General features: G+C 34.9%; 1 protein-coding gene across 1 annotated transcript in view; it reads right to left on the bottom strand.

The window, feature by feature from the left end:
- The window catches only part of NALF1 (NALCN channel auxiliary factor 1), a 441,385-nt gene that overhangs the window by 10,110 nt on the left and 411,663 nt on the right, over positions 1 to 19,612 (bottom strand). Inside the window, exon 2 of the mRNA XM_048943253.1 lies at positions 1,570 to 1,741. Coding sequence (XP_048799210.1) covers positions 1,570 to 1,741 — 172 coding nt within the window. The remainder of the gene's footprint in view (positions 1 to 1,569; positions 1,742 to 19,612) is intronic.

The following is a 19,612-nucleotide window of genomic DNA, read 5'->3' as shown; positions in this document are numbered from 1 at the left end:
TCCAGCCCTTCAACCATCTTTGTTGCCTTCTGGATATTTTAAAGTATCCTAATAACAATTTCTTTTTCTTTTGCATAGAACTGCACAAGATATTCAAATTGAAGCAACACTAGCAATAAATATAGTGGGAGAATCACATCTTCTGATCAGTTGACTGTGCTGTGATTAATGTACATCGAATGTGCAACAAGCTTTGCAATGCAGTCCCAATTTAAAGTTAATTCGGTATATTTGTAGGTATTCAGACCAAGATGTCAAATGATTTTATTGCCAAAAGTCTTTTGATTGATTTAGTGGGAATAAGATTCCTGAATAGATTCTGAATTCTCAGTTGATGCTATTAGCACCAGAAATTCAGTGTGATGAATCAAAATCAAGCCCGACTAAATAAATAAATAAATATATAAATAATTCTAATGTACCTGTTATATACCTGCTTGTTACCTATCATATTCTCTCTGGAATGTCAAAGGAATGTTAAAGGAAAAAAAATGATTTATTAAACAATCCATGGACACCCACAGACCTATATTAACAATGATTTTTTAAAATTTAAATCTTCTCAGAATCTAACTAGAGTCAAGAAGAAAACAAAAGATGAGTGCTGTACAGGGAAAGCTCTGATTCTTAAAATTCTTCACTAGTGAAAAGCCTTTCCTTAGATATTTACCAGCCAAGAGCTACTGCACATTTTTGATTACTGCATCTCAGATCCTTTGTTTATCTGACATAGGAATACAGGTGAAGAAAATAGTAAAAACTGACCTCATATTTCTCCTTTTTTCTGAATATTTCAGAACAGAGTTTGTTTCTTTTTCTGATTCTTACATTAAACAGAGCTACAAATAACCTCAGTGAAATTGCATAGCATGAAAAATAACCATAACAAATTTATTCTAATAATATTGTTTTATAAAGGTAATGACTGTGGTAAGCTGAAACACAAATGTGCAAAATAAATCTTGGCTCAAATCCTAGGACCTCAGAGATGTTGTCATGATTTTATGTTTTGTTTTTCAGTATTCCGCATCATAAAATCATGTAGTGCACTGGGAGTTAAAGTGTTAATGCTCCATTTCCAGGTACCTGCACATTACAGAAGTCATGGGATCTGGCCCTTCCAGGTGGGGCGGTCTCTTACTGCCTGGCAGCGGGTACTGGAGGGTGCTTTCTTAGCTGTTCCAAGCTTTTCAGGTTTGACTAGGTCTCAGGAACTCTCTCTCCTATCTTATTTGATTTATTAGTCTCAATTTTAATTAGATTGTATTATATTGTGTTATCTTGCAATTCCAATATCATAGTTAGTAAAATAAGTTTTCCTCCATAGATCGTTGCCACAGTTTTTTTCCCTTCCTTTCTTTCCATTTTGTGGGGCCAGGGTGTGTGGGGGGAGGGGGGAAGGATCTTACTGCTCCCTGTCACAGGCATAGATTGATCTAGTTAACTCCTCTTTGTTACGAGGAACACCTTCAGTTTCTCATAATTGAAACGATAGGAGGAAACATATTCAAATTCTCCTTCACATTTATATTTATGAAAAAAAGTGAAATTAGCTTTTCTATACTATACCTGTACAGATGAAACTTGATAGTCCTCCGTAGATGACATCATCATTGTCTGGTAATATAAAGGGACACCTTGTTTGAACCTCCAAACAGTATTGCTTGCAAGGAATTCTGTTGCTGCAGTGAAACTGTGTGACTTCAAAATACTGGGAACAGAGCCAGGCTTTGTAGACAGTCTGGAAAAAGAGAAGAATCAGAAGTATAGATGGATGACAATAGCACTTTCATTATTAGAACATACTGAACTGCACATCTACATTAACACTGCTTCTGAAAGCAGATTTTGCGGCACTCATCTGCATAAAACACACTTTTAACTTTTGACTGTCTTCTCACTTCAAAAAAAAAAATTCCAGCCAAGTATTTAAAGAAACAGTCACTCAAGATTAGGCAAATGTTATTATTTTCTTAGTTCATAAATAGGTTTTTTCTTCTCTTAGATGCATATCTTTATTATGAACACGTCACACACCCCTGTCCCTGTACCTTATGAGATACAAACCATAATCAGAATATAATTTGTAGCTAGTGAGGGATGGAAAAGAAGCTTTTAAAGATAAATAAGTGCAGTAGTTTCAAACTAAACTCAGGCCAGCCCTGTTCTTGATATTGTCTAGAGCTAAGTTTTCAGGTTGCAATAGATGGTGCTGCTTCCCTTTGAATAACACCCTAGCAAATCCACAGCATGGAAATACACATTAGGGATCCCGAACAGCAATAGCTGTAGACTAGGAAATGAATGTAGACCAATGCCTACATCTGGAGCAAGGAGGAACGCATTGATGTCACCTGACAGTGAGTAACCATGGTTGCAGGACCTCTGATTACTTCTGCTATTATTATCACAATTTAGAAGGAAAGCAAAATAAACATGTTGATTTTACTTTCCTTTCCTTTTCAACAAAGATCTTAGACACAGGAATTAAATTAGTCTTTTGTACATAGGAAGGCATAACATGATCATTTAAAAGTACATTGGATAGCGGCCTATGAAGGTGGTGGAACCACCATGTACACGAGGAGTTTGCTTCCCAGTTTTGCTCTTCACTATTCTGAAGTACTTAGTTTACTGGCTAGATAGTTGCTGTTTAGGCTGTTATAGAATGAAAATATCCTGTCTGCATTCATTTGTAATACCCCCCAAATAATTTAAAAATAATACAGAAGACTGGATATTTTCCATCTTTCTATGCTCATTCCCAATTAAAGAGACAAAAAAAAAAAAAAAAAAAAAAAAAAAAAGCCACACACAAAAAAAACCTGATACCTGAGTGGAGCAATCTAGCAGAGGGTTTTGTTTGTTTTCTGCATGCTTGTTTCTCATCAGTTATACTTCTTATTATACTACTTACTAAGTATTGTACTTAATTTGAAAGCATACATCTCAGAATCACAAACTTTTGTTTGCAACAGTAACAGGTGTGGGTGTGGTTAGTAGGTGATAAAGTGGAGATTCTATCATTAACCTATAGTTTACATTTATCTCTCTACAGTAGTTTTTGCCTACTGCATTCTGTAGAGCAAGAATTTTTCATTACAAATTCAATTTTAGTTGCTAGCAGGATTTTTATCCACAATAAATGATTAATGAGGGGAATTAAATGATGTGTGTGGTTTTTGTTGTTAAATAAACTCACTTCTAAACAGTAAGTGGTATTCCCACTGTTGACTGTATCTCCCCTCACAATTTTAATGCTTCACTTGCTATGTTGATTGAATAAAATAAAATAAATAAAGGCTTTTATTTTTATTTTTAATTGAGCAAAATATTTTTAATTGAGTAAAATCTCTTGGTTGGAGACAGGAGCTCTGTCTCTGATAAGAGACAAATATTCACAGTTCCTTCCTGATCTCTGTGTAGCTAGATCTGTTTACTATGGATCTATATAAGACAAATTTAAGAGTAGTAAGTTGGTTTGTGTATAATATTTAAAAACTGACATCAGTTTAAAGGGAGTGTTTTTAACAGGTCACCATACAAGGTAATCAGAAAACAAGCAAATGCACTTGCCTATTTAATCAGGATAGGAAATGTTTATTCAAAAAACAATAAATAATGGAGTAACAGTTTTCTATGAACATTTTGATGTATAAATTCTCAGATTGTATATATAATCTTCCTATTTGTATTCACAAGTCCTCAGCTTCAGCTCAAATGTGCACCTGAACTCTTGTCCCTATTTTTAAAGAATGCATGATGTATATAAGTTTCCAAGATCTGTTTCTCAGATGTCTCCCAGTCTGTAATTTTTTCTAATTACAGTCCCTCTCAACCTTGTTGACAATCTATGTCAAGATTTTTTAGTAAGCTGGTCCTCTTTCGCTCTCTTTATGGCTAACAAGGCTACATTATTAGCTACTCTACTCTCACGCTCTGGCTTTTTCAAAATAAACTTCAAGTTTACAGGAGAGTTTAAATCTATGGAACACCCTCAGATCTCCAAGTAGGAAGTGAGGTTCCAGAGGATGTGTTGAAAATAGTCTTCAGCTGTTCCTACACGCCATTCAGTTTTTATCAGACCAATCCAGGCCTGTGACCTGTCATGAAAGAATAGTTGGAAGAAGCATGGTAGAACAGCACACGCTGTTTTACAGAGAAACAGGGGAAAAAAACATCCATGTCTGCAGATGAACTGTGCTGGGCTAACTGGTATCTAAACTGGTGAGTCCTTTGTATCAGCTCCATAGCTGACTGATGTAAGCAGATCCAGAGGAGTCTAAGATTGTTTTTTTCGGTCTTTTAATCAAAAGTAGTGAAAGGAGGTTTCCTTACTTAAATCGTAGAAGCCTGTCATTTGGAACTGAAATTTAATGAAATATACTTGAATTTTTCCAAATAGTAAAACAGATACTATACACTCTGATCAGGCACTATTTTTTCTTATGCCCCAGAAAGTATAGATTTTGATTGGCTAGGAATTGCACTTAATCTCCTACAAAATCCCAGTTGCGGATTTCCAGAGTCTTAAAACATGCTCTGTATAACTAGGGCTGAAACTGTAAATGAAAATACATATTGACTTGTGTGTGGAATACAGTAGGTTCTTTAACAACAGTGTTTCTGTATGTGGATGTTTTTCCTTTCTAAAAGGGCATAAATGACTAAATAAAAAAATTTATAATCACAATAATTCTCTTCTCAAAGTATATTTCATATAAAACATTTTAAAGTATTAACTGCGTTTGTTATTGTAAACATTTTCCCAGGTCACTTTCAGCATGTTTCTATCTACAAAGAGTAAAAAAAGTGATATGCCATATGTAAAATTTTTCATGTCTTGTAAATGGTGCATTTTTTTTTATCTGACTGAAGCAAAAAAAAAAAAAAAAAAAAAAAAAAAGTTGTATATGACCATTTTGAGCGCAGTTTCATTTTCCTTCCCCTGTCTTTCTGTGCTTTCTGTAATTAAATATTACTTCTGCCTGGCCTTTTTTGCCCCTCTCATTGTTGGATTTCAAGATAGCATTTACTGTGTTGAAGTAATTCGTATATGTGTGAAAAATAAAGGCAGTACTCCCACACTTTCTTTTAAAGAATGGAAGAAAGGATATTTGTTATTAAAATATAAAATTCTCCTGCCTTTTGTTCCATGACAATAGTTCATGCTTGCAATCTAGCAACCTAGCAAGCAATACATCCTCAATTCAAACATTAACAGAATATTTTCTTTCTTTCTTACGTAAACTATGGCATGTTGAGACAGATAAATAATTTATCTATTGAATATTTTTCATACTTAACTGGCATGTATGGGAAGTCTTCCAAATGACTTCAGTAAATTATGTGTGATTGAGAAAAGGTATAGATCTTGTTTGAGGACATTTGAACAATAAAACCTTTGTCTTCCTGAGCTGGCAAAATCAATGCCACCTACACTGAAGCATCAACAGGTGTGTATGTGTGGTCATATAGGAAAAAACTGGTCTGACTTATCGCGTCCAGGAAAATGTTTAAGAGTGAGAAACATGTCTTGTTACTAAGCTTCCAAAGCATTAAAAATAGATGAAAATGACTTGCTCTGAAAAGGGGAATTTAGTAAAATTAGGAGCCAGTGAAAAAATCAAAAATGCACATTTTTATTTACTATTTTCCTTAATTTCCTATATGTTTTCTATTTCAGGATGTTATGCAATGGTTTTGATCCTACGTGATATTAAGATACTACATTCTTCTTTCACTGTGCTATATGCTGTTTGCTTTCTCAGAAGGTGGGGAGGAGAGAAGACCACGATCAAATAGCCAGAAGCAGAGAAAATATTACATATTTCACATTAAGTTTCCCAGAGCAAAATCACTGTCCCTCCAAAAATGCACTTTCTAAACATTCAAGTCAATAAATTGTATCTTGGACTACATTTGGTGAAAACAGGAGAAAATAATGCAAATAAAACCAAACTCTTAAGCAAGAACTGACCTAAACTGTCTTACAAAATTGGAAAAAGTATACAAATTATAGAGAAAAAATAAGAAATTTCAAGAAACAAGAGGAAATCTTTAGTGACAAAAAACCAAACCATCAGATGTCAAAACATCATTTTTATTAATACATATTTTGTGAATTCTAGAAATTTCACTAAAAACAAACAGAAAACTAATACACTCCTTAATTTTTGGATTTCTTAAATTATATCATCTGCATTTTACAAACTTGTTTACGTTGCATGCGTACAGTACAGAATAGTATTTAAAATGGCTTGGGTTTCAGTTTTTTTTTAATGAGATGAAGAAAATCTATAAAAAATAGTTGCTAATAGAAGTCTGGCGAACTGTAAGTAGAATGGGAAAAAATACACGTGTTCTTCTGTTTTTGTATTGTTTTGTTTTTAGCATGGAATGGAGCACAAAAGGGAAGTACTCAAACAAATCAGATTATGGAGATCAGGCTAACCTTGGTGTTTTTAAGGAATAAATAATAAAGTGATAAAAATATGTTTTTAATTAGCCAGACTAATTCACTAATTACATTCATTTTATTTCTACCGATCAAATTTCAAGCCAAAATCTGGAAGCAGGAAAAATGCCATGCACACATCACAAATATACAGTTCCAGCAAGTCAATGTGTAGAGGTGGAAGATGGTGGGAGGGAAAGAAGGTAGGAAGAGAGAAGTCACAGCAGAAACTGTCTCTCGAAATAGTAAACATTATGAATTTAATTTTAACTGCTTTACACTGATGTTTTGCAACCATTCTCATTCATTAGTACAAAAATTAATGCTTCAAACAGAGAAAAAATGAATAACTTCACATACCAGTTGAAAAGGAAAAGAACCTTCGTGAACTTCAGAGTCATACTGTTCATTACCATTATCAAACACATCAGGAAAATGTACTGAGATAAAAAAATGAAAAATGGTGATACCAGTCCAGGTCAACAACTACAAGCCTGTGAATATTCTGAGCTAAATTCTGGAGTCTTTACATATACTGAGGTGTACTTCAGGCTGTGACTGACTAATCAGTTGATTTTTTTTGAGAATATTCAGTGCACAACTAAGAAAACTGAGCTTTTTCAGCAGAACTAAACCTAGAAATGCGCTTTCTCTGTTCTACTCCAGCAGTTCTCATCTCATGCTAATTCACTAACAACAGTGAATAAGCTCTGTGCTAAGAGTAAAGTTCCCTTTTCTCATCCTGTCAGCTTCAGTCTTAACATATGATTTTCTTCAGCCAAAGCTAACCCCAGGTTTTGATATGCAGCATACTGCTTGCAGGCAATGAGCGATGCGTTCTTTGCACATCAAACCAAATGCCCGAGTCATAGAGCTAGGAAAGTATGAGCTGTTTAAAAGCACTCTATGTGCATTCCTAGTTAGGATTTGTGTTTAAATCTTTTACTTTGATTTTATTTGATTTTTTTTCCCCATTTATGTGAATTGTTTCAGTGTACTATTCTGTGACATAACGTTGTCTCATCTAATTTCCAACTCTAACTTTCTGTGAAGCATTTTAAAAATTTCTACTTCAACATAATTTCTTTTACTTCATTTTAGCTTCATTTAGCTTTAAGGTTGTGGGTCACCAGGTATACTTAAGAGTTAAAAATAATACTAGTTCTCTTTATAAACCATGACGTTGCCAATAAGAATTGGAGAAAAACCTGTTGACAAAGTCTAGTGAATGTAAAACTTTTCTTGACCAAATAAAGATATCCACTTTCCCAATCAGAACCTGGACCTGAATTTTGGCCAAAGATGATTATATTGAAGATTGCATAGTAAATAAAGGGATTAGATCTTGATGTAGTTATGACTATCATGTTTGCAATGAGAAACTTCAGAGGAGCACACCTATTCCTTTCTGAGGTAAAACTTCTACTGTAAAATTGAATTCATTTTCCACTTTAAATCTTATGCATGTTTCACATCAGAGAATAGCTACTGTCACCTACCAGCTAACCCAGTCTGTGCAGTGCATTCTCTGAAAATAATTTTACATTTAGGTCAATAGGGTATTGTGCATTGGTTTGAGTGACAATACTTCTTCTTTACAAAACACAGAGGCTGCTCTCAGTGTCTGCTTTGTGCATCATTGTGCATCAGGTCCTAAGATACTGTGTTTTACAAGCAGATGTTCTTTAGATAGCTAAAGAGTGCTTTTTCTAGACTATGCAGCTGAAATAAAGATGGCTGTTACAAGATCTGATTGAGTCTGACAAGGGTAGCATTACAAATGTGAACCCCTCAGGAATTTTGTCAGTTTTGAACACGAAAGATTGTCTGACTTTACGAAAACTACATTTTGCATGCATGCTGCAGAAAAATAAAACACCTTTTATGGATAACCTGTATAGCAGAGCTGTGGGACTGTTGGTGGCACTTCTCCCTACCTTCATTATCAGTTCTGCTCTGAGGTGATGGGCAGCCTCAGAATAGAGCTGGATAACAAAGGTAGCACAGAAATAATGAGTGTATATAATAACAAGATGAGGACCGAACCTTTGTCAATGAGAGCCAGTGGTACAGTCTGGTGATTAAACATCATCATAGAACATATAAAAAAAAATGTGATTTTGGAATATGTGGGTTGTTGAGAGTAAGATATTTCACAGGAATAGGCTAATTTCCCCAAATACTTTCAATAGACAATAATAATAATAGTAAGACAAAAATGTTAGCATTTTCACTTTGTTTCAGTACTGCTAATACTAAACAACTTCGGTGTAGTTCTATTTTCTGTATGGTTCAAATATCTTTCTTCCACATAAACTATTATCATTCCTCTTATTCAGACAAACATCGCTCACTAAGCATTTATTCAAATACACATCATACTCTTGCATTTTATTACATCAGTATTGACACAAAGATGTTCTGCTTTGTGGAAAAGTAGGTTTGTAAATGAATATACACAAGTACATGTACAAACACACACATGATTTTGTAGAAAATTCAAAATTTTTGTTGTTTTTAGTTGATCTAGAATGAAAACACATTAACAATCTGAGCTTCCTGTAGAATAGAAATACATTCTGTGTATTTTTTCAATTCCTTGTGTTAAAAGACCACAGTAGGAAATGAGAAAGTCTGTTTCATATTATGGAAACTTATGTCTGAAATTTACAGCAATTTGGGAATGAACACAGCGGTCTGGTGGATATTCTGATCTTTGTTTTTAGTTGTGTTTTATTGCAAATAATACCGTCTGTATCTGCATAGTTTAATAACATGACATAAATAGTTTAATGTTTACCTTGGTGCCAGAGAATGAAACATTTTAAGAGACAAAGCCTCTCATTGGTTCTTAAATGAAAGTAAATTAAATAGGTAACCTTGCTTCTTTTTCTATTTTCACAGAATCACAGAAACACCAAGGTTGGAAAAGACCAACAAGATCATCCAGTCCAACCAGCCACCTATCACCAATAGTTCTCACTAAAACATATCCATCAACCCAACATTCAAACCATTCCTTGAGCACCTTTTTTACTTGGAAAATAAAATTTAATATTTTATATAATTTATTTTGAAAGACGCCTACTAATTTGCTTGAATATAGAGAACAGGTACACTAAAGTTGAAATTGTTTGCCAGAACACTGTTGATCTTCAATTCGTATACTGCATAACAAAATTTCTTTTACCTAAATACAAACCAGAGAAATGACAAACTGTTTCATACGCATCTTTTTTTATAAAGATTTTTAAAGGTCTTTAAAGATAACCAGAAAAAATGCGAACATGCTAACTACTGATACAAATACGTTTCTTTGATTATGGAGAAATTACTACAGAGGAGATGGCATCAGTGCCTCCCCATCACTTTTCTAGTCTTTAGAAGAAGTTATACGTAGATAGAGAAGAAATCTGCAATGTTCCCATATGTCAAAACAAACTAAGCTTCTGCTGTGAATAGATACTGATAGAAATAGATATTATAGAAAATAGATATTGAGCAAAACTCAGATTCACCAGTTCTAACTTTCTAATGGTTAGCAATCCAGTCAGCTGGGATCATCATAATTGTTAACTTCGGTGTTTTGAAATATCCTCAAATTCATCATGTGAGTTAGAATTCAGTCTTAGATTTACTTAATATTGTAAAGAAACCTTATTTTGAAATTCATAAATGTCCCTTCAGGTAAGCTTAAAAGAAATAGAAAATTAAATAACTCATTGCAGAAATAAGAGCCTGTTAGAAGTATTTAAAATTAAAAAATAAAGGGTATTTCATCTACTCAGGCAACATATTAAAATCCACAAATGAGGAGATATGATTATAATAAAACAATAAATAAAAAACAAACAAATAATCCTTAAGGAGTCTGATTATCTCTTCTAGAAGATCTACACCCATTGGCTTCAAGTCAGTTGCAGTGGGCAGGGACCTGATTTAAAGTTTTACAGTCCACTCTAAAAATATATCTGCATTCATGAACCAAGTGACCTGTCAAGGCTGGAAGGTCTTTGTGCTCAACTCTGCTCTTCAGCACTGTTAAAGTGATGGTAATCTATATAAATCAGATCATCATGACATTATTCAGAAGATTGATACTGCTGGCTAGCAGTCTACCAAGGAGGCCAAGACTATATATATATTTTTTTCAATATATATCCCTTGTATCCTCAAATTAACATCCTTGCTTTTTCTGCCCACAAATCTCCATTACTAGTCAGAAAAGACAATATGAATGGGCCCAGAGGACCTCCAACCAACTTGTGATAGCTGCTGAAAATTCCAGGCAGTTTAGGTAAGTTTAAAAGGCTGATATGCATAGAAATAGTGTGCCATTGGCCACAACAGATGTGAAGCATGTTATCAAAGGAGTAGCTGGAGATTACAGAGCAACAAGACAACTTTTTGCACATATCTTTTACCATGTCACCTTCCAGTTTAGCAATTATCAGCAAAGTGTCTGAGACAAAATCTGCTTTCCCAGAGTTGTTGTAAGCATCAAATGTCTGCCTAAGGATCCATACATACATTGCAGGATGGTCCATAGTGGTAGCTCACTTATGCAAGCTTAGCATTCAGAGTTCTTACACCATACAATACAATATTCACAGGACTTCAATATTTTAACCAAAGTCTGTTTATCTTCCTTTTGTTTCCTTTTTTTTTTATTATTTTTTTATTTTTTTATTGTATAGTCTCACAATGATAAGTTTTGAGAAATGCATTGAATGCTAGTTTATGTAGTGCTTACTGGAGTCTGAGGACTGTAACTCCTCTAAGGTTCAAACTCCAGGAGCCGCCTGATTATTACCAAATATTGTTGCTGACATTTGGAGACTAAAGTGGAATTTCTCAAGCACTGTTAACACCAGAAATGCTTAGTCAATTACCAAGACTTACAATATTTTTTCAGTTTAAAATCAAATACATCTTTTATATTCCCCAAATTTGTGGTTGTTCTTTACCTTTTTAAGTCTATTAATCTTGATTCTTGATCAACTAGAAAAAAAAAAAACAAATATGAAGATGGGATATTGATTCCACTGAGGACAAGTCATGTCCATGTCAGATCAGCCAGATCTGATGTAGAATGTAAGACTGGCCCCATCTGGCCCTTTCCAAGACAGTATGAGATAGGTACCATTTTAAAAAAGCCTTAATTTTTGACCTTGAGATTTGAGACTTGGTAGTAGAAGATTAGCTTTAGGAACTTCTGAATAATGGGATTAGTTTACAGCCATCAGCTACTGCTAGTGATGGGCCTGAAGTACTCATAGAAGCTGCAATATGTTTCACTGTCTGTTCAACAGACAGACCACGACCGAGTCATGGGTGCAGGATCAAAACTGATGAATGAATAGTAAAATAAAATCATTATTTTCCAGCATCTTTGAAGCAGTGAACCTTGTCAAGCCTTTCTGGCAGAATTTACATAAGTATGTATTTTGCCTATATGGATCATGTTCATTTCAGTCTAGCTGACAAGATGTGAATATTACACAGTTATTTTCACTCCCTATATGTTTCCTTACTTTATCTCCTCTTTCTTCAAACTATTTTTTCATTATCAGTGGACTAATGTGTTATTATGTTAGATCTGTGAACATAGCAGTTCACAGGAAAAATAATAGGTTTGATTTTTTTTTCAACTGTTGTACTCCTAGATTTTCTAGAGAAAATCTATAATTTCTCAGTGATTCCTTTTGGGGAAAAAAAGAAAAAAGAAAAAAAAAAAAAAAAAAAGGGCTTTCAGTATTAAAATTCACTTCCACAGAAGAAATAGCTGATTTAAACAGTATACACAGTATGTATGACAATTTTCTTCTTCAAAAAGTCTATCTAATAGTGAAGCTTGATTCTATGTACTTAGTCTAGAGAAAGAGTTATTCTTGTACATCAGTCTCAGGAAACCTTCTGAGGTGGTAATTACGAGATGGGTCACACTAGGTATCATTTTCAGCACACCAAACAATCCTTATCTAGCTGTATGATGAATGTGACACTACTCTGTAAGAGACCGTACTTGCTGCTGTTTTTGCTAAGAGAAACAGCTCTTGTTTTTTTGTCAGAATCTTTAATTGTCTCAAATCTAAAATAAGTATTATCATTTGAAGTATCACAATGCTTTCATTGCTCATGAAGTATCTGTGGAGAACTCAATAAAATAGCATGCAGTACTTGCTAGAAAGTTCCTTATATTTGATATAATTGGATTATATTTTGCTTTCAAATTTCAGACATTTTACCTAAACATATATGTAGTTGTTATATATTCTTCTTATATTAATACATTGTGCATTAACATCAGTTAATGTATAATGTGTCTTTGTAAACATTCTGATGCATGTAATGCCATCTCAGGGAGAATCACAGGATATTGGACTCAGAGTTTTTCACCTTTCACTTGTATTCCTTTGCTGATTGATATGCAACAGTGGCATTTGAAAAGACAGTCTTTCCTTCCTGGGATTGATATCATAGAAGTATTACACAACTGAAACAAGATGGCACTGTGATGCAAGCACTAAATCACTTACAAATTAGTTTTATGGCATTATACATACTTAAGTTCATCATTGCAATAGCTTGTTAGTAGCTTTATTTTTTTATTTTTTTATTTTTTTTTTGCCCCATGAAGGATTGCTTGAGTGGTGCAACACTGGTATTTCTTTCAGATGTTTTACAGGGATATTTTTTCTCTTTGAACCAGTGTTCTGCTCTCAGATTTTCAGCTATTTACTTTTACTCAGATGATTTTATATGCTATGTGAGGTCAAGTCTGAATGTAATTATCTGCTGACACATCTAACAATTTATACAGGTCTCTAACATCAGGAAAAGAAAATATGAAATGCAGGTTTGCCCTCCACACTTACTTTCATTTGTTGTTGCTACACTCTGTTCAGTAATTAAAATATAACATTGCAAAGCTATAAAAAACTTGAGAGATAAGCACCAGAAATGCCAAAAATTATAGTCTGTTTAAAAAGGCATACTATATTAGATTACTTGAAAGTAGAAAATATTCTGCTTTATATTTCAGAATGATTCCCTGAATCATTCAGAGACTCTCTGACAAGTAAGCCACAGGCATATTTAGAAGCTAATAAGTTGGTTATAATAATATTTAAAAGTGGAACAATAAAACAATTTGAAAACGGTCATATGAGAAAGGCTACTCAGACTGAGTTCTGCAAAGGTAAATTCTCTCTAATGAATTAGAATTCTTCCTAATTGTAAAAGTGAAAATATTATCCTGGTTACAGTTTATTTAGCCCTTCAAAGACACATTAACAAGGTCTCTGAAAAAAGGAAGTAAACAAATTAAGCTGATTAAGCTGTTATTGTTTGAGAGTGCTATACAGTCATGCATATGAATGTAGTAAGGGGAAAGAAAAGGAGGGAAAATGTAGTCAATTTTCATCAGCACAGAAGGTCAAAAGCAAGGTGTCTCAGGTTTTCATACAAGCTATCTTTTCATTCAGCAATGTATCAGTGAATTAGAAGAAGGTTAAGCAACAAGAAATCAAGTGCATGAAAAGAAAAGAAGTTAAAAAAAAAGTATGCTACTAACTTCATCAGAACCAAAAACTTTCTGAATGAAGAACAAAGTTTGTTACTAAAGAATTTAACAAAATGAAACTTTCCAATGAAAAGAAATATTTATATACCAAGAGAGATCTTATATCCTGCATATGACTTGCCAGCCAGATGTTGGAGTTGGCAATAGATGCACGCATAAACGCTGGGAAATGAAACAGAAGCAGGATCTCCTGCATAGGCAATGCCACACTCACCTGGAATAGTCTACATAGAAATAGGTAATCCCACCTCAAAATGGTGACATAAAATTAGAGAAAATCCAACAGTATTTTCTTGTCTTGTGCCTCTGAAGAAAGAAGTTAAGCTATGAAACTTCAATAATACAGGAAAAGTTCAGTTTTGGGGAAAGATCTATAAAATGAGTGTTTTAGAGAAGATTGTATAATCATAAAATTGATCATAATAATCATATAATCATTAAGATTGAAAATGATCACGAAGATTATCACACCATGTCCACTGAACCACATCCCTCAGTGCTACAGTTCCAAGCTTCTTGAACACCTCCAGGGATTCTCTTCGGGCAATCTGTTCCAATGCCTCAGTCTTTCCAAGAAAATTTTCTTAATATCTAATCTCAGCCTCCCCATAGTGCAACAAGAGGCTATTACCTCTTGTCCTGTGCTAGCTATCTGGTAAAAGAGACTGACCTTCATTTCACCACAATCTCCTTTCACGTAGTTGTAGAGAGCAACAAAGTCTCCTTGAGAGTCCTCCAGACTAAACAAACTCAGTTCCCAATCCCCTTACTACCATTACTACCCTTCTCTGGATATGCTCCAGGGCCTCACCATTTTTCTTGTAGTGAGGGGCCCAAAACCAAACATAATATTTGAGATGCTGCCTCACTGATGCCAAGTACACGTGAACAATCACTTCCCTGCTCCTGCTGGCTGCACTATTTCTGATGCAAGCCATAGGCCTTCTTGGCACCTAGGCACATTACTGGCTTTTCTGATCTCTGTTGATGTCCTACAGCCAAAAGCCAGCAGAAAAAGAAAAAGTGAAAGCCCTCAATTTCTCTATATAGTGCTTGATTTTGACACCCATTGTAACACTGCAGTGGAATTGTGAGGTCATAGCCTGAACCAATGGTTGAGCACCAGGTGAGAAGGTGTTGCTAACTCATGGAGCTCAACTGGAGGTGAAGGCAATGCACCTGAGAGACCAGAACCCTCGCTTAAGGCTTAGCAGCTGAGGGAACAGTATCTCTAAATGGTGATTGTGTTCCTCTTGAGCTGTTACTGGTGATCAAAGGGTGTGAGCTAATTTTCTTTCTTTGTAACGGCTGTTGCTCCATAGTACTCGTATTCCATTAGAAGGCTGTGTCATCATATTCTTTTGCCATACAAGCATATTTCATGAGTTTGAGAAATTAAGATTCAGAGAATGATCTTTCTAAAGTAAGCTAATATTTTCCCTTGTGCATTTACAGAGCAGAAAAAATATTTTTTTAAGATCTTCACAGAGAATATCTGTACCAAATATATATGTACTTTCTAAGGGTAGACTAACTCTCTGAAACCAGTGTAGTATTTCTCACCTATATAAAAAGGCATTCGTGTTTTAAGAGAACTACTGCACTAGGTAATTAAAGTGCAGGTGTAAATAAGCTGGCTTTGATACATATTGATGCTAACTGAAAGACTAGTACTATAATTGTAATCAAATCCTTCAAGAAAATCTTTCACTTTTTGGACTTATAGAGTGGAAAATATCTAACCTGTTTCATTGAAATTTTTGGCTTCTTCCTGTGCAAAATGTATTACTGCTGGCTACCTTTTAAACAAGACTGTGAATTGAATGGCTAGCTGATAAAGTCCTGTGTGGGACAGACTGTTTACATGCGGACAGTTGCCTTCTGGGGAATTATTTCTAATTTTATTGCATGAGCACTGAATAAATCATGTGTCATTTTCACTGGTGTGTGCACTGAAGCACACAACAGGTTCAGAAAGCTTCATTAGCTTCTAAGCCTTGTTGACTAAGCACCTGACACATATTCTCCAAAGCCTGTAGGAATTATAAAAAAGCAGACATTACCATTTGTCCTATTTGCCTATATTGTTTACTAATGAGAAGGTAATTTTACTATACTGAAAAGTGAACTTAAAGTATTCTACAAAAAATAAAAATATCAAAGAATAAGTTTCAAAGGAAAATTGATTAACTATTTATAATGTGAATCCTTAGTTTAGATTCAAATTCTCTAATTTCTCCACTTTTTTCCAAGCTGACTATGGGTCAACATAAATACAGGCATTGTTAAAATAAGAATAACCTCCTCGCATATAAGTGCTAGTTGCACTTTCCTGCTATCGCTCATCTATAGTGCATCTATGTTCTTAGAATGGGCTGGGTTGAAAGAGATCTCAAAGATCTTCTACTTTGAACCCCACTGCTATGTGCAGGGTCAACAACCATTAGACCAGGCTGCCCAGAGTCACATCCAGCTTTGCCTTGAATGCCTCCAGGGATGGGGCAATCACAGTCTCTTGGGCAACCTGTTCCAGTGCTTCATCATTCTCTGTGTGAAAAAATTCCTCCTGATATCTAACCTAAATCTCTCCTGTCTCGGTTTAAAACCATTCCTCCTTGTCCTATCACTATAAACCCATGTAAACAGCTGTTCCCCCTCCTGTTTATATGCTCAAGTATTGGAAGGCCACAATGGGGTTGCCCCAAAGCCTTCTCTTCTCTAAGCTAAACAATCCCAGTTTCCTCAACCTTTCTTCATAGGAGAGGTGCTCCAGCCCTTTGATCCTCTTAGTGGTCTTCCTCTGGACTCATTCCAAGAGCTCTACATCTTTCTTGTGCTGGGGACCCCAGAACTGGATGCAGTACTCCAGATGGGGCCTCACAAGAGGCGAGTAGAGGGGGACAATCACCTCCCTCTCCCTGCTGGCCCCCACTCTTTTAACGCAGCCAGAACACAGTTAATCTTCTAGGCTGCAAGTGCACATTGCTGGCTCATGTCCAGCTTCTCATCTATCAGGACCCCCAAGTACTTCTCCATAGGACTCTCAAGTAGTTTTGCCCCAGAAGAAGGCAGATCCAATGTAAAGGTAGGTCAGGTCTTTACTAACTTAATTTTGAGTTTAATCGGACCTGTAATCCTGTAATCCATGACTGCAAAGATATGAGAAGAAACTTCGTAGGAATCAGAAGTGAAGGAAGCTTTAAGTTTTTGAGCATTCCTGTGCATTTGGAGGCTCAAGATGACCACTTGCCACTGCCTTTTGACCAGGTGGAGTACCAGAAATACAGATCAAGTTTCCATTGTGACCACCCCTGACAATGTTTGAAAAAGAAAATAATGAAGAGCCAATAACACTTCTACATTCCCTTAGTTAAAATTAGGTTGCATGTTATTATTTGACTTCTAAATTTCTATTTGAAAGTTTAGATACTTGAAAGCTTTTGAAGTCGCTGCTATTTTAAAGTTTTTTCTACTGTCATTTTGTGATAGTGTGATTGTGTATCAAGACTTGTTGTAGCTCTGATGTGATTCTGCCAAAATGCATTTGTCTTAAAGGCACTCAATACAATAATTGGAGAGCTTTCTTTGCTAGCCTGTGACCTAGTTAATTATCCTTTTATGAAGCTGTATTTCTTCTCATATTGACATGTTTTATTCTTTCTCTTTTTATTTTTTTAATGAATCCTTATAAATATCAAAGGTATCTTGGAAAGATGGCACTGGCATTGCTGTCTGCCAGCCTGCTCTGTGTGCAGTGATATTTTGTGCAATATAGATTGGAAAAGAACACAGAAGCAAATAATTTCATTGTGATCAGCTTCTCTTCTTCATGCTGGGAATCTCACCCTTAGTAACAACAATCTTTACAGTGGCAAGCCTGTGTATCTTAAAAAGTTCTCTTCTTAAGCAGAATGAGAAAATAATACATTAAGCTCCCATGCTCCTTTACATTCGGCATTTTAAATTTCTTCAGAGTTGATTAATCTCAGGAACCAGTCTCAGACATCTCTTTTTTGGAGGGGGTTATTACAGTTCCACTGATTGACATACAGCATCCCTCACCTCAGCTATGAACTAGCTGCGTGATGTGTTAATTCCTGAAGATTTACTCTCATGAATGCTAACAAGCTACTTGGAAACTCGGCAAATCTCCGCTGTCTTTCCCCTCTTAATGACTTATTTTCACTAAATCAGTTCACAACCACCATGCTTTGTTAACTGTAATGTATATACGTATATATTTTTGTCTTCATACTATTGTTTCTTTTGCTTTTTCACTGATGATAAACACACAATATTTAAGTAGCCTTAGATAGCAAGCAACCATTACATATTTAAAATTGTATAGGCAAATTGATCATGAGGATAGAATCCCCATAGATACAGAATTCCCACAAGTTCATAAAATTAGACCACTGAATACTGTAAACAAATACAGCTGAGAGAGAAGTCAAAATACAGACAAGCAAACTACAAAGATGCCACCCTAAAAAAGGAGGCTAAGTTTCAATGATTCTGTTGTTTACTAATATACTTATTTTGTTGCTATCACTGCAGCCTCAACATTTTAATAAAAAATGGAAGTATGACTCCAACTGGAACTTTCACTTTCTTTATTTTCAGAACTTTTGCTCTTCAAATAAAGAGGTAGTTTCAATATATGCAGCAATATTATACAGTGATTTGGGATACCACATTGCATTGTAGTTGATGGTGAACAGTGTTCAGTCTCTCATTCTCATTTTGGAAGATCATTAAATCACTCTGTTAGAGTGCATTGTAGCAGGTACTATACTCTTTCCTGCCACATCTGCACTATCTAGATTAAAGACATTTATTCATTTTTTTTTCTCAAGACCTTTACAGAACAATTTAATCTCATATTGTATCTCTATATTACTTGGAGCCGTAATGATATCAACACTGTTCAAAAAAATTATTTTTGCAATGGCCTTAATGAAAATCTATTTGCATGAATTTTTTTCTGTATTATCAAAAGTTGGTACTAGGCTAGAGAAGCCATGTGCTTTCAAAAATGAAATGTTAACCTCACTGTTCTCACCACTATTTTATATGTCACTAAAGTGGTCCCTGGTGCCAGAAGTTTGTATTGAGGTACTGCAAACTGAATAATATGTAGAATTTTTGAATCTCCTTTTGAGAGGATTGGTTTGTGAAAGCTGTTTCATGAACTGAATCCAAACCCTTATGACTAGAAGTGTTTTGTTTTGTTCTGTGTTATTTTGTTTGGAAAGGTATGTTCTCCTAGTAGAATTAGGTAGGGGGATACAAGAGGGAAGGAGAAAGAAAAAGCTGAGGAGACCTAAAATGTATAACAGTATGTATGATAATCTCTTCCTCTTTCCTGCAGCTGTATTAAATTGCTTGCAAGCATAACTTCAAAATACCATGTGATATTTTCCAACCTTCATTCTACCCAGTTTCAGGTCACCTCAATTCTGTTTGCCTAAGATATTCTAAATGAGAAACAGAGAACAACATAACAGACTTTGGTGTTTTTTAGAGAGTGAGAGAAAAAAAAAAACAATGGCAAAAAAGTTTATGTTTTA

This window comes from Lagopus muta, chromosome 1 (genome assembly GCF_023343835.1).
Source record: "Lagopus muta isolate bLagMut1 chromosome 1, bLagMut1 primary, whole genome shotgun sequence".
Classification (NCBI taxonomy): Eukaryota; Metazoa; Chordata; class Aves; order Galliformes; family Phasianidae; genus Lagopus; species Lagopus muta.
This window is presented reverse-complemented; position numbering and strand designations above follow the sequence as displayed.